The sequence below is a fragment of the Alosa sapidissima genome, chromosome 13 (genome assembly GCF_018492685.1).
Source record: "Alosa sapidissima isolate fAloSap1 chromosome 13, fAloSap1.pri, whole genome shotgun sequence".
NCBI classification, from domain to species: Eukaryota; Metazoa; Chordata; class Actinopteri; order Clupeiformes; family Clupeidae; genus Alosa; species Alosa sapidissima.
In genome coordinates this window covers 4729064-4744063 of record NC_055969.1, presented here as the reverse complement: position 1 = coordinate 4744063, position 15000 = coordinate 4729064, and the positions used below count along the sequence as shown (strand labels likewise).

Sequence of the window (15000 nt, the reverse complement as noted above, 5' to 3'; positions counted from 1 at the left end):
CGAGGTAGTTCATGCGGCCACTTCACAGGGTCAAAGGTCGTGGGGGAAGGAAAAAGGGAGGAGGGCAGTGAGGGCAGGAGAAAAATGGCAAAACAAAAAAAGACCATGAGAAAAAGAAAAATCAAACAGCAGGCATTATTCTTTCTTTTTCTTCCAGGAATTGGTTATGGTGGGGGGCATTTCAAAGACATCCCCCTAACCATCCAATTCCCAAGACGAGGATGATGGCCAGAATCTGAAAGAAAGATTGGGAATGCCGGCGTCGAGGTTGAGGAGAGTTTGTGAGACACAAGGGGTTTACTGCCGGTCAATGGATGTGAGAGGGGACGGTGGGGAGGGTAGGTGGCTGTGACTGTGTCTCACTGTATGTCTCTTCCTGCATGCTAGAGGACATCAGCGGCTAACTCGCATGGAAACCAGGAAACACAAGCTCACAAGGCTGCCTTCGTTTCAGTGAATTCTATGCCTCTGATGCTCTGCAACACTAGGCTTTAAGCATTCATGAGTAAAACCAATCATATTTCCCCAGGCATGGGTCTGCCAGGATTCAATTTGGGGAGGATAACAGATGGAGAAAAAAACAAAAACAAATATCAAATCTCACAAAAATCTCCAGAGCTAATTGGTTTTGAATTTCTGAAGATTGCTGTGTTTTGTTGTGACTGTTCCACTATTGTGTAGTGAGTATTGCGGTGTGTGGATTAAGCTGTGCGTGTCTCTTTGAAGGAGGCATTACTGGGGTGAAATGCACTGAGCTGCTGCGCATGTGTTTTGATATTGCCTCATGTATAGTAACCTGCACAACACCCCAATATGTTCTCTGACAGAATACAGCAGACCAGGCTTAGATGTGGCTTTTGTTTCCAGCTGTTACCATGGTTACTCGTGATCCAATTAGTAGGGGGAGGGGTAGCAGGCTAGTTGGGCATCCGCCTCTCGGCTCCCTCTAGTGGAGGAGAGGAGATGGGCGTTTTTCTGCAAACCTTGTAGGCCACTCTGTTGGGGCAGTTCTTCCCCAGGCCGAGGGGAGGAGAGATTGCACGCAACAGATTGTACATATCCTTATAGACTATCCGCCCGCTGCAAAGAATACATGACAGTTTAGGGCACAGATACAAAAGAGTGGAGCAGGACATTTCAACCAATCCACAGAACATCATCATTTATGCAGGTAACATTCCCAACAGTGATAATAAACACAGTAAACAGAGTTACAGAGCATTAGAAAACAGTGCTGAAACAAAAACAGAATCATCACTTTTTCATTTTCATTAACATCATGGAGGGAGAATCATCGGCTGCCCTCTTCCCTCTCTGGATGAACAGCACCGTTCCCACTGCCTCAAAAAGGCCAATTCCATCCTGAAAGACTCATCACACCCCGGTCACAAACTGTTTGAACTACTGCCATCAGGCAGGAGATACAGATCCATAAAAACCAGGACAGTTTCTACCCAACAGCCATAATCTCACTGAACGGTGCTACCATAGCATAGCTTTATGTTTTACATTTTACGAATGTGGATGTGTATGGGTGGGATATGTGTGGGGTGTAAAGTTTGTATGCACGTTTTTACATCCTTTTATGTCCATAGTGACTTTTTTACTTATTTATAGCTACTTTTGCACTGAACAAGGAATGCACTTAATTTCGTTGTACCTGTGACAATGACAAATAAAGATATTCTATTTCCACATAAGAACTGTGGTACAGCTGATACAAGATGGTTCTGGCATAGTGTGAATACTTTTGAGTCACATGAGGAGGATAATTGTTAGTCTGATCAGTGGACACCTGCTTACAACTACGAGACCACAAACTAAAAAGGTAGAGATTGAATAACAGGTAGGAGGTGACCTTTTCTAAAGGTGACATTTTATAGTTTCTAAAATGGGAATTAGCTGTTTTTACAGAAGTGAAGTCTAATTCATGCTTCCATCTGAAAATATCAGGCTATTAAATGCAGTCTCCTGAGAGTCTGCAAACAATTTAACGAGGGGGCCCAAAATGATTCAGAAACACATTTACTGGAAAGGTTGTTTACGGAACAGTTGTGAAAGTTAAACAGAGCTCCTCTAAGCCATTTCTGTCAGTCAATTTCACCCTGATTTGCCCTAAAAGGGAACCACCCAGGGATGGCGAATCCTCTGAGCTTGCAGCCCTCACAACATACCACTCAATTATAAAAAGCTGCATGTCTGTCAGCGGGTGAGACTCATATGAGTTAACATACCCATGCTTTCAACACCCCCAGCATTTCACATTTGCCCTATATGCCCTTCACATATAGGGACTCTGGTGACCTCCAAAGCATGAATATTTCAATGGGCCACTCACTCCCACATGGCGAGAGCTACATAAGAGACTTTAAAAGTCTTCTCATGCTCGCTTCTCATGCTTCTGCAAGTGTTTCTTGAAAATAAAATAAAAGGAGGGAAGAAAGTGGTAGTGAGACGGAAAAAAGAGATCTCCATGCGGCGCCGTGACGACAGCTCCCTAGGAGCTAGGTGCAGTGTTTTGGCTTTGCTTAACCGACGGACGCTTGTCACCAGTGTCACATCGCCTGCGCTCTGTTTCTAACACTCATGCTCAAGCGCCTCACAGGCCGATTCACAAGGGCCTTCTGTTTACCCCACGCTGCGGAGGCGGGAGCTTTGTGGACGTACCAGGCTGCCGGGTCGTACTCGGCCCAGACGCGGATGAACTCGTCCAGGTGGTGAGGGCCCAAGATGGAGGCGTCTCGCGTCAGATACTCAAAGTTATCCATGATGACGGCCACAAACAGATTGAGCATCTGCAGGCAGGCAACAATTAAAAGGCATCAATGTGTGTGTGTGTGTGTGTGTGTGTGTGTGAAAGTGTGTGTGTGAAAGTGTGTGTATGCTTCTCTAAATAAACAACAAAAACAGAGACAACATCAGCTTATAAATATACATGAATACACAATTCATCAGTTCAAATGACACATTCCTTTAACATTTAACAAAAGTAATCACTCAATAGTTTTTTTCTCTGGAGTGTGCTTTGTGAATTGCTGAGGGGGTTTACAGGTAGATGGACTGAGGACAAAGGGAAGTGATCGGGAGACTCACCAGAAAGGAGCAGAGGAAGATGAAGGAGACGAAGTAGAAGTAGGCGAAGTCGCTGCCGCACTCCTTCCCCGTGTGGCCACTGTTGGGTTCACACTCGCGCTCACTCAGGCAGTGCTGCATGATCTCGTGCCATGCTTCTCCCGTGGCACTCCTAACCACACAAACACATTCACGTTACATGTAGTCATTTAGCAGACGCTTTTAACCAGAGCGACTTACAGCAAGAGAATAACATTCAAACACACACCAGTCCAGACACCAGTGCAATGTGCAAAGGCACATACAGTAAGTATGACTCATATACTGATACAACATGAGGGGGGACCGAATTAGACCTGTAAAAAGTTTTGTTCTGAAATAGTATGGAACATGGCATGCTTTTTTTTCCTTCTTACTCACATACAGTGAACATTGAGCTCAGGGAGTCTGTCTTAATAATGCATCAAGCGGCTAACTTCAAAATAATGCTGGCCAAAGGTGCTCGCTGGCCAAAGGTGCTCTACCTGAACAGAAGTATTAAGGCCTGGAAGAAGGTCTGGAAGTTGTTGTGACGGTTGATAGCTGTGTCATCATTTAGCAGGATGTTTCCGAACACCTGTGAGAAGAAAGGAGAAGAGAGGAGAAGAGAAGAAAGGAGAGGAGAGGAAAGAAGAGAGGAGAAGAGAATAAAATAAAATAAAATAATCGAGGATACCATTACACTTTCAATCCTACCATTCTGTGTATGATAATGTCTTCCAGACCAGCTTTCCAAAGTAATGAAAAGTTCAGATGTCTCCACTCTTTGAATAAACAAACAACTTGCACAGATGACATACTGTAGATGCTTTGCTTTTTTATTGTTGCTTGCCTGCAAGAAAGCAAACAAATACAGAACGATGAAGTAGGTTCACAGGGTTATCGAGTGGAGAGAGAGAGAGAGAGGAGGAGGAGAGTACAGGAACACCCTGAGGGTGAACCACTCAATAATTAAGTTGGGCCTCAGGCCGGGTCACAAACCATGTCTGGAGAACACACTGACCTCTTTTAGAGGACACAAAACAGGACTGTCCACACACTGCACAATCATGTGTTAGACCAACTCTCTTTCTCTCTGTCAAAACACAGACACACACACACACACACACACACACACACACACACACACACACACACACACACACACACACACACAGGGCTAAAGTTGCTTTACTTCCTCAAGTGCTTGCCATCTTAATGATTTTAACAGTAGGTTACTACCATAGCACACATGGAGTGATACAACCAACTCTGATGGTAGAACACTTCTGTCTTGTAGGCTATTGAAGTACAAAATTACTTTAATATTGCTTCATTTTTCAACAAACACCAAGAGCTCCAAAATGTCTATGCGTGGATGAGCTCCAGAGTCTGTCAAACAAACAATAAACATGTTGTGAAGTACAATAAATGAAAATGCTTCTTCAGATGTGCATCAAATATTTATAATGGGTTGACATATCATTTCTCTAAAGCACTATCGCATTATTACTGCAAAGTTGAGAAACAATTTGTATCTCCACAATAGTGAAAAAAAACATTTAACTAGTTTGAGAGAGCGTGTGTGTGCGTGTGTGTGTGTGTGTGTGTGTGTGTGTGTGTGTGTAAGGAGAAGGGTTGAGTCCCCCATTAATCTCCCGAGGGGTCCATGGTGATTATACTACTCACTGATTGAAATGCTGGTCTTCAATGGCGAGACACAATTAGCATTGATTTATAATGGCACGCTAATCTACAGGACGGCACGCAATATTCACTCAGTACACAATTTAGAAGATTGCCTGCAATACTTTAAAATGAGCTATCAAATGAAAGGTTGAGCCTATCAGGTCACTGAGAGGAGTGTCAGACATATAGCTTTTCCTAGAGTGAACTTAGACAAAGGAGTGGAAAGAGGAAGAAAATAGTCCTCTACGTTGTCCACCATATAGGTACGTTTAGTATTCTAATAACATTCTAGTATTCTAGTGAGTGTGCTGTCCACTATCACTCACAGCCTCAGTCTGTGGTCTTGAAGGTGCTATCCCCATTGAAAAAATGTGCAATTGCTGTTCCCATTGACAGAGTGTGTCCTCACAAGAATGATGTGTGGTCCATCCTCGGTGTGGCCTTGCTAATGTACTCTGCCGTGGTACACTACACAGGACACACCTTCATCTACTAGCATTAGCATATTTATGACTCTACTGGGGTAGCATAGATTATATGACCCTGAGTCAAAACTATGCAAAGATCAATCAGTCATCCAGTGTCTTTCACTGTACAGGAACTGTAACAAGTTCACCACTATGGCCTGGAAGAGGTGAGGGGAGTGAGGGGAGTGGCAGAAATGCCAACAAAGTGTGGTAGATTCTAGTAACCAGCGTACAGAACTTTGATTTAGTAAAGAATTACCCTTGTAATGTGTATCTAATCTACAAAAAAGAAAAAGCATAGTTACTGTTAGAGACTGATCGCACTGGTTTGTCATATGATGGTTAAGTCAGATCAAATTAATATCTTCTCATTTGGAGAACTGCACATCATTCCATTAAATGAACGTGAAAACATGTGCTGACACAAATTTGATTAGAAAACAATTCCCCATGGAGAGACCAAGTCCCAACTCCAGCTGGGCTGATTAATCAACTGTGCCCTATTGCCTTTGAGCTGACTGGGAAAGGTGCAAACAGACCTAGTATGCATGAGGCACAAAACACAAAGGTAGCTAGGGTGACCCTTAGACCTGTGGCCGATACGTACCTGCATCCCGATGATGGCATAGATGAAGAACAGCATGGCGATGAGGAGGCAGACATACGGCAGTGCCTAGGGAACAGGAGAGAGATGGTTACTATGGAGATCCATCACCAAAATCATGAGCGGCAGTCGGCAGATGTTCCACAGGACAGACAGACTCGGCAGACACAGACTCCAAGTGTGTTACAGGGGTTACTCTGAGAGAAGCATTTTCATTCATATGGCAGAGACCAATAATACCTCTCAATATGTGCAACTTGAGTATCACTGAAACTCACAATCGTTTAGAACACAATAGGCCTTCAGTATTGCAAAAGTTGTACGTGTCCACCCATAGGGGGGGTCGACGTGCACGTATGATTCCAAAAAGCGTGGACTAGGGTGCTGACTGAGTGACCACGGTAGTTGGGTGGAGGCTGGATGTTTATGGTCTCTTCTATACACAGGTCAAAGGTTCCGTGACCTCTCGACTCCACTTAGCTACACTGTTGGCTTTAGCATTGATCACATCGTACATCTTGTAGTTGTCATGAGAAAAACTTCCCATTAATTACAATTAAGGCAAAGCCTTCCACACATTGGAGAGTTGTTCATCAATTACTGGGAGATTAAAAGCCCCTCGCCATCTGGTCCTTAACCCCAATGATCCAGCGACTTTCTCTGGACAATCAATCAACTCTAGTCAATCTTCATCATTTATGAGAAAATAGTAAACAACTTTTTAATAACATCCCAGAAATGTAGAAATACAATTAACTATGTTAGGGCATGTATGGATGTATGCACGTTTTCTCATTAGGATGACTGACAGTAGCCTTGCACACAGGCTAAGCATATGTATACAATTAATTTCCAAAAACCATGTCAAACATATAGAGTTGCTGTCTTATCCATGGTGGAGAAATTCAAGTAAAAGTGCAGTCAAGTGCAGACACCTCCCAGGTAGTCTCAAAAGTTCTATCCGGCATACCAATCAACCTCTGATGGATGATGCAAATGTGGGTAATGAGTTTTATTTCGCCTGTGATGATCCTTCACTTGTCCACTCCACTTGGAAATCTGACCACACTCACTAAGAGGCTCCGTTGGAGAGCCTGCTTTGGCATGGGGCCTACTGTACCTTGAAGGACTGCACAAAGGTCCAGAGCAGGATGCGGATGGTGTAGCCCTGCCTCAGCAGCTTGATGAGGCGCGCCGCCCTGAAGAGCCGCAGGAAACTCAGATTGATCAGCTTGTTCTGGGACGAGAGGACGAGAGGACGAGAGGACGAGAGAGGAGAGAGGAGAGAGGAGAGACTTCAACAGAGGGGCCTTGGAGGAGTATGTCTAATGGGTGAGACCGATGCCATTTGAATACCTTCCCAGTGATGTGCTGAGAGAAGTTATTAAAGAGATGTATACCAGGCATCATGCTTTCCCATTACATCTGTACCATGTAATCACTGATTCATGCAATCAGTCGGTTTCCTTTAACATACCGCTCATGTTTCTGAGTAGTTACTGTAAGCATTACCAACCCTGAAACATGCTTGGGTTAGCAACCGAACATAAAAAAATCTATTTTATGATGTACTAGAGGGGATGTGGAGGGGACAACACTTTGGAAAAAGCCATTACACAGGCCATTAACAATTAAGATGCTAATTAAATGCTTTCAATTCATTATTAAGGACAGACAAATAAGTATCTAGAAGGTGAAAGAAAAAAAAACCCCACCTAATTTATGTAAAAATGTAATAATATTTTTCTAGGTTGATTAATAACACTATCCAAAGTGTTGCCTTAGTCTCAGTCTTAATGAATATGTTTAAAGAGAAAGCCTCTGCTTCCCTTATAGTGGAATTTAAGTCAATGTAAATACCTGAAGATGTGCCCACTAGTTTTTATTGTCAAATTACAGGCACATATTCCAGTTGGGCTGCATGGATCATCAAAGCTAAGATGTTATATGTTAGAATGGGGTGGTCTGACATGCAATTCAAATCATGCTAAAATGAGGGATTTGAAAGTAGGGTGACCATTCTTCCAGATTTCATCTGGACAGTCTGTCTCTCAAGTACTCTGTCTGGACGGTTGCGGGCGTCCTCCTTTTTCACATGTGATGTTACACGCAACAGTGAACAATGTCTTAGCACCAATTATAAATTCACTGCGTTCTTGGGTTTTGGATGTTACATGTCTGTGTGTATGGCCCAGTCAAATGTCAGCAGGTTAAGACGACTGTGCCTCTGATATATGTAGAGTCAAGGCAACATTGTTGTTGGTTAAACCCCATAGAAGATACAACTGTATAAGCAATTCCTAAGCATTATGAACAGGTTCCATGCAATGACATGCCAAGACATGTTAATTATTTATGGGTGAGTGAGTAAACATACTGTATCTCCATTATAGCCTATACATCTTTAACGAGAAAGGTCAATTGTTGTTACTGAAATATATTTGTCAAATGTCAAATGATCTATTATTGTTTAACAGCTAGACAGAGTGTGTTAAACAAGACAAAGGGAAAGATATGAAACATAGGAATGGTTCAAGAGTTATATTGATGATGTACATTATATTGAAACATTCATTAGGCAATCGCAAGGTCAAATGTGCTTAACATTGTAGAATGAGTGCAACATCTCTCTCACTGTTCTAGAACAGCTGCATGCCCCGTATGTGTAGAATACTGTGCATGTTCCACACATACCCTCTTTTTCACAAAAAGAGTTCAGAAAACAAAACAGAGGGAGATGTGTTCCATGCCACCCTGTGTATTCCTATGGTGAATAATGGGTTACTGGTGGCTATCAGGGAACAGGTTGAGGTCAAGAGGTTGAGGTCAGGAAGTCTCGCTAAAGAACACAGAGGAAGGAAAGCAGGCAGGCAGCAGCGCCGGACACGGAAAAGCAACTCACCGTCTACAGCGTCCGTCGAGCAGAAGTAAGAGAGGACAGGAGCCAAAAGAGAGACCAAGTCACAAAAGTCATTAGATGAGCGCAAAAGCCTCACTGACAAACTCCATCTCAGCCCATTCATTTTCAGTCTGAACCACTCAGTCTGATTACAGACACTCTATGAGAATGTGTGATTATCACATTTCTCGTCAAATGATCACACTGCTGTTTGCATCTGAAAACGCTATGACAATAAAGCTATCTGATGCTATGATATTAATTCAGTTTATGAAGAGGATGGTGGCTCACTGATAAGAGGTCAGAGAGATGCTCTCTGCACAATTATCTATGCTTGACTGGAGTCTTACAAAGAGTGGGGAATTTTTCAAAACATTTTGTTTCAATTAGACATAACACCATGACCTTACATTCAAAAGGATCTTCCAAAATTAGCCACGGCCAATCAAGTAATGACAACATTCTGTAGCTAGTGCATTTTAATTACTATGGGACCGCTTGGCTACAATACAGAGCCACATCAATGAAGATTGTCAGGAGGACTCTTTCAGACAAAACATAAACACAATCAAGGCAAACCAGCTCAATTACTGAGAGAGACAAAAAGAAAAAAGCAGCAACATAAATATCGACAGACAACACCAAAACAACAGACGGCCCCTGCAAAGACAATGGCTGTATCTGCACCACCTCAGGGCATTAAATCCGAAGGAGCTTTAATGTACCGATCGACTCCGACAGACTGCTACTGTCTTCCCACATCTCCAGTTATTTTAATGACTGTCTTCCCACTACTGTCACTAAAGTGGGACTGTATTTTATGCACTCTAATGTGGCTAGCTCCCCTGAGAGAACTTTCTAGACTACAGGCCGGCGCTGAGGAGAGAAGACTCACCAGCTGGCCTGGCAGAAGGAAAAGGTGCTATGCTAAGTAATCAAACATTGATTACAGCCACTGTAACTCTTAAATGAGACTGCCTTTAAGGCTGGGATCTCTTTGTTTTCATAGGCCAAGAGTCTACTGTCAGTGGATCAATATGCTATCAATCCTTGAAAACGGGAGAAATTTAGCGGGCTGATAAAAAACATGACATAGGGTGTGTAATGTGCCACTCTTCTTCTAGCAATGGAGTAGTGTGTTGAAGGATTCTACGATTCAGGTTTTTGTGGGTCGCTCAGCTTACCTTGATCTCAGTCACCAGTATGTCTGTGATGCTGCCCAGCACTGTGATCAAGTCAAACACATTCCAGGCCTCCTTCAGGTAATTCTATAAAAGGAATTGAATGAAGCGCCAAAGAAAGAAAGGATGAAAGAAAGTGAAGAGAGGAGAAAAAAGGATAAGACAAAGAGACAGAAATAGGACATCTAGCATTCTCACTCACAGACATGATAGATGTGTGCATCCACACCCACTACCAACAAACACCCAGGCAGGGTTTATGATTCCCCTCGGCAGGCCAATCTCTCAGTCTCCTCGCCCACTCCTGGTCCCCACGCTGCACCCCTGCCCATGACACCACTGCCATTTGCAGCGAGGCAGTGTCTGACAGCTTAAAACAACACACAAACAGAGAGAGTTGTGCAAGTGGATGTAAGCAGTATGTGTGTGTTTGTGTGTGCGTGTAAGAGCATTGCCATTTAATAAATGAGCCTCATGAATGGAAATGGTGCCTGAGATGAGATGCTCTGCCGCGGGCCAGACAAACTGGCGCTGAGGAGAGATTTATTCCACCCCTTTCCAATCCATCGCTCTCCCTCTCTCTCTCTCTCTCCACTCTTCTCTCTCCATCACTGGCACACACTGACTACTCCTGCAGATGTTCTGCCAGCATCCGGCCCCTAAGGACATTCATCAACTCTGAGCTCACACTCTTTCTCAAACACACCTTTCCATCTCATTCTTATCATCTCTTATTGTCCTCTCCTCTCTCCCTCAGATTTAAATTCAAACTCAAATTAAGCTTGTCAAACTTGTGCAGCATTACCAAAGCATTTGGATGGGGTTAGGTACTTCAAATGAAATGTGGAAGCAAACGATGTAATGATAATAATAGCAGCAATCATCAACAATAACAGCAAAGAATGTGACACTCTGAAATAAAAAGGAAAAAGAAAGAAAGCGAACGAGAACTCTGTCTATTGTGCACAAGTGAAAGAAAGATAACTCTCTCTCTCTCTCTCTCTCTCTCTCTCTCTCTCTCTCTCGTTGAATCCTTGATCTGGCTCAATCTCCCACTGAGCCTCTCTGTACTAAAGCGTACACTTTACACTAGCCATGGTCACGATTAATTGAAGCTCAAGAGTATTTGAGTGTGTGTGTGTGTGTGTGTGTATGCACTGTCTGAAAGGGACCCAGAGGCAAAGGGAAGATGAGAGCTGTGTGTGGACCAACAGCCTCTTAGTCCACAAAGGACATGTAGAGGAGAGTATCATGAAAAGATTACCTGTTGTCAGGTCATACATTTTACGGGTTGTTGCAACATAGAATTTAAAGGAATTATCCGGAGTAAAATGCACTTCAGATCAATTTACGGATGATTGGGAGTACATACGTTGAGTTGACATCAAAATCATGTCATTCGGATGTGTTTTGAGAAAGTTCGATTTTATACCGTTTTTAATCAAAACTCGTTAGCCTGGAAGTGACCGGGGCATGTCATTTCGCCGCTACAAAACGCTATTTTTATACCTCTTCTACAGTTCCAACCAACATTACACTTACGTGGTAGTGAGTAGAGGGTCCCTAAAGCCAAACCGAAGTATCGCGAGGTCTTTATGCGGTCGGATAGAGAGTCCAGAATGAATTTCATCAAGCCAGTACCTTTCCGGAAATGTTGCTGCTGCAGCTGGCATCTTTAGGGGAAAGTCCGTAGGAGTCGATTGCATCACGTCGTTGCACGACATCACGTCACGTGACATTTCAAAATTCCAACCTGTTAGTAAGCTAGGGTTTGCTGATGCATACAACTTCATTTCAATTTCGAAAGAAATACTGGACTATGTTTTAAAAAAAAAAAAAAAAAAAACGGCGACGAAATTGTGAGTTTCCAGAGGGTGTTACTCCACACTCAGCAATCGACTCCTACGGACTTTCCCCTAAAGATGCCAATGTAATTTTTGGTACATAGCTAATTTAGATACACTTGTATAGATACACAGTAATGCATACACATAAGAGGGATGGTTGGTAAAAGGTGACGTTCCTATAGCTGTTTGAATTACCCATCTTCAGAATCTGTGGGAAATGCGTAATGTAATACAGGTTTAAAGGCGTAATAATGCGGATCAAGCTTCACATTCTCCAATATCACTGGAAAATATTGTCTTCAGTTTTCATACAGTGCAATCCTGTTGTATGGTGAGGTTGCTGCATGTCACACTCACCAGTGGCCCAAAGGCGATCATCTTGATGATGCACTCCAGGGTGAAAAGTGCGGTGAAGATGATGTTCAAGTACCGCAGCATGTCCTCGTAAGGCTTCGGGGCATCGTGGAACTGCAAGACAAAGCATCAAACAGCACTCTCACTTTTCCACCGGCCATAAAATATATGAGAAAAGTGAGTTTAGAAAGTGAAATTGCTAAGTCTAGCTTTCAGCTTCCACTCACAACAGGCAGCACAAAACTGCAGCACACAACCGACAACTGAAAATTGTAATAAAAAGACGAAAACACACATTCTAAACAAGGAGATCTAAGGATGATACTGAAGCAGAAGAGACTGGATGCTTTTGATCACAGGACTGTCTAAATGCTTTGGATATATCTAATCTAGAGTTTGACAGAGAGATGAAGAAAACAAAAACACCACCGCACATCTGTACAGCCGATGTCCCCAAATGGACCATGAATAATGTTGTACATTTACTTCTCTTGTACATTAGCCATGCTAATAATTCAAACTCACAGTATAAAAAGGAAAGCAATTTGTCAGAACAAACGGCATTTCAAAAACCCTCACTTTATGCTGCCACTGACTTATTAAGCTGAAAGGGGTGTCTGACCCCCAGAAGCATGGTCTGAATAATCAGCACAAGTAAGACTGCTCCTCCTATCATGCTTCCAAGACACTAGATGCACGATTGTGGTTTTATGTAAACACATATCATAAACATAATATAAACATATGCATGCATTAAATATTTATAAATGTTCAACCTTGTTATCAATGTCATTAAACGGACAGTAAAATTAATAGGTCTAAAGCTGACAAAGAGCATTCGGTACCATGAGGCGCCTTTGTTTTGGAGAGGGATTATTGAGGGAGTATTGAAATGGAGAGAAGCTTTGAGAGACTCATTATGATATTATACAACCCTGCTTCCAAAAAGTTGAGACTGTGAATGTGCAAACTCATATTTAGTTGCAAAAGGAACAAAGACAACATATAAAATATTGAAACAGAATTTTTTTTACGAAAAATGTACACTCATGAATTTTAATGCCGGCAACACATCTAAAAAAATTTTGGATAGAGACAACAAAAGACTGCAAACGTTGATTAGAATTAGATTAGCTGAAACCATGACTGGGTATACAACAAGCATCCCAGAGTCTCTCAGATACACAAATGTGGAGAATGAAATCCTACATTAGGCAAGAATAGGAACATTCTCAAAACTCTAAACATTTGGGAACTGGGGAAACAGTTGTTAGAGACTGTTGTTAAAAAAGAGGTGATGAAACACAGTAGTAAACATGTCCCTGTCGCAACTTTTTTGAGTCTTGTAAAATGTCTCTGTTTCAACAATTGATATGTTATCTTAATCAAATATATGGTTATTTACATTTTATGCAGTGTCCCAACTGTTTGAGAAACAGGGCTGGACAGCAGTCCATTGGTTCTGTACAATGCATTGCTGTGAGCATCAGCTGTTTGGTGGGCAGTTAATCAGTGAGGCTGTCCAGTCCATATTTACCTTCATCATCAGCACAATAGTGTTTAAGGCGATCAAGGTCATGATGGAGTACTCGAAGGGCGAGGACACCACAAACTTCCACAGCTTGTACTGGTATGACTGCTTGTCCTGGGGCATGTAGCGTGTTAGCGGCTTAGCGTTGATGGCAAAGTCTATACATGCCCTCTGCAGAGAGGGAAAGCATGAAATGAATTAAGAAACACATACAAACAGAAACAGAGAAAGTTAGAAGGAGTGAGGGATAAAAACATTTATAGGACGACTTTATTCTTTTCAAAATATTGTGAACAGTGGTCATGAGGCCATTCATGCTGTTCCTTCTGGGCAGATTAATCATATCGAATGAGCACTATACACTGCAAAATGTACTAAAAACCCAGACAATCTGAGGATCAGAGATTACACACATACAGACACACACACACGCTCACACACACACATACACATGCACACACACACAAAACAAACAAACAAATAAACCATTTCTCATCATGGTCCCTCGGAGAACTCTCACAGCAGGCTGAGAAGTAGAGTCCTACTAGAGCTATTTGAATGGAGTGAGTGTGAGGTCGGGGAACAGTAAGACGGACAACATGCAGCACATATGGTTGACTGGGTTCATTCTTCCTCTAGAGGTGTGGTGTAGTGGGGTGTGGAGTTTGTGAGTGACTCAGGTTGAATGTGTGTGTGTGTGTGTGTGTGTGTGTGTGTTGTGTGTGTGTGTGTGTGTTTGTGTGTGTGTGCAAAGATCAGCAAAAATCGGTGTAGACAGGTGCACTAGCCGGACTCTGACAGGTGAGGGGAACCCCCAGAGGAGATCACTGTCTACCATATCCCAAAATGCAAGTGCACACATGCTCCCTCTCACACACGCGCACACACACACACCCTGTGTTAGATACAGTCCTTAAACACACCTAGACTCCACTCAACTAAACTTTCAGAGAAATAAAAGCACCACTACTGCTGACCTGCATCTTACTGACATAAACGTTCTGGCTTTTCATTATTCTTGGCATCGTGGTCATGTCATATCCTCTTGAGATAAAGCACAGTTAACGGGCTGCTGTCCGTGAAAACAAAACCACGTGCTTGTATATTTTTATTAAAAATGCATAGACCTATTCTGATGAGCTAGATGGAACGACAAAAGCATTACAGTCTGAATTTGATTACCAGTTGGCTCATAAAAAAACGAGTAGACTAAATGGCCGAATATCTAGTGTCATTTTATAATTCACTTCAGTTGTCATGGAAGGATGGATGTGTTCATTTCCACCGAATTGTCCCAAACCAGAAGTGGCTGTGATGTCGAGACTAGTTCAAATGAAA

General features: G+C 42.6%; 2 protein-coding genes across 3 annotated transcripts in view; one reads left to right on the top strand and one right to left on the bottom strand.

The window, feature by feature from the left end:
* The window catches only part of cacna1bb (calcium channel, voltage-dependent, N type, alpha 1B subunit, b), a 152019-nt gene that overhangs the window by 20926 nt on the left and 116093 nt on the right, over window positions 1-15000 (bottom strand). The window contains exons 35-44 of one of the 2 annotated variants that reach the window (XM_042060163.1): window positions 13669-13833; window positions 12135-12245; window positions 9934-10017; window positions 8753-8755; window positions 6971-7087; window positions 5854-5919; window positions 3597-3688; window positions 3094-3244; window positions 2668-2795; window positions 984-1080 (exon numbers count right to left, since the gene is read on the bottom strand). In XM_042060163.1, coding sequence (XP_041916097.1) covers window positions 984-1080; window positions 2668-2795; window positions 3094-3244; window positions 3597-3688; window positions 5854-5919; window positions 6971-7087; window positions 8753-8755; window positions 9934-10017; window positions 12135-12245; window positions 13669-13833 — 1014 coding nt within the window. Of the gene's footprint in view, window positions 21-983; window positions 1081-2667; window positions 2796-3093; window positions 3245-3596; window positions 3689-5853; window positions 5920-6970; window positions 7088-8752; window positions 8756-9933; window positions 10018-12134; window positions 12246-13668; window positions 13834-15000 lie in introns of both variants that reach the window. The other variant, XM_042060164.1, reaches the window with a different exon arrangement.
* LOC121680692 (high mobility group nucleosome-binding domain-containing protein 5-like) overlaps window positions 1-15000 on the top strand; it is a 692414-nt gene that overhangs the window by 628195 nt on the left and 49219 nt on the right. The gene's annotated exons all lie outside the window — the stretch shown is intronic.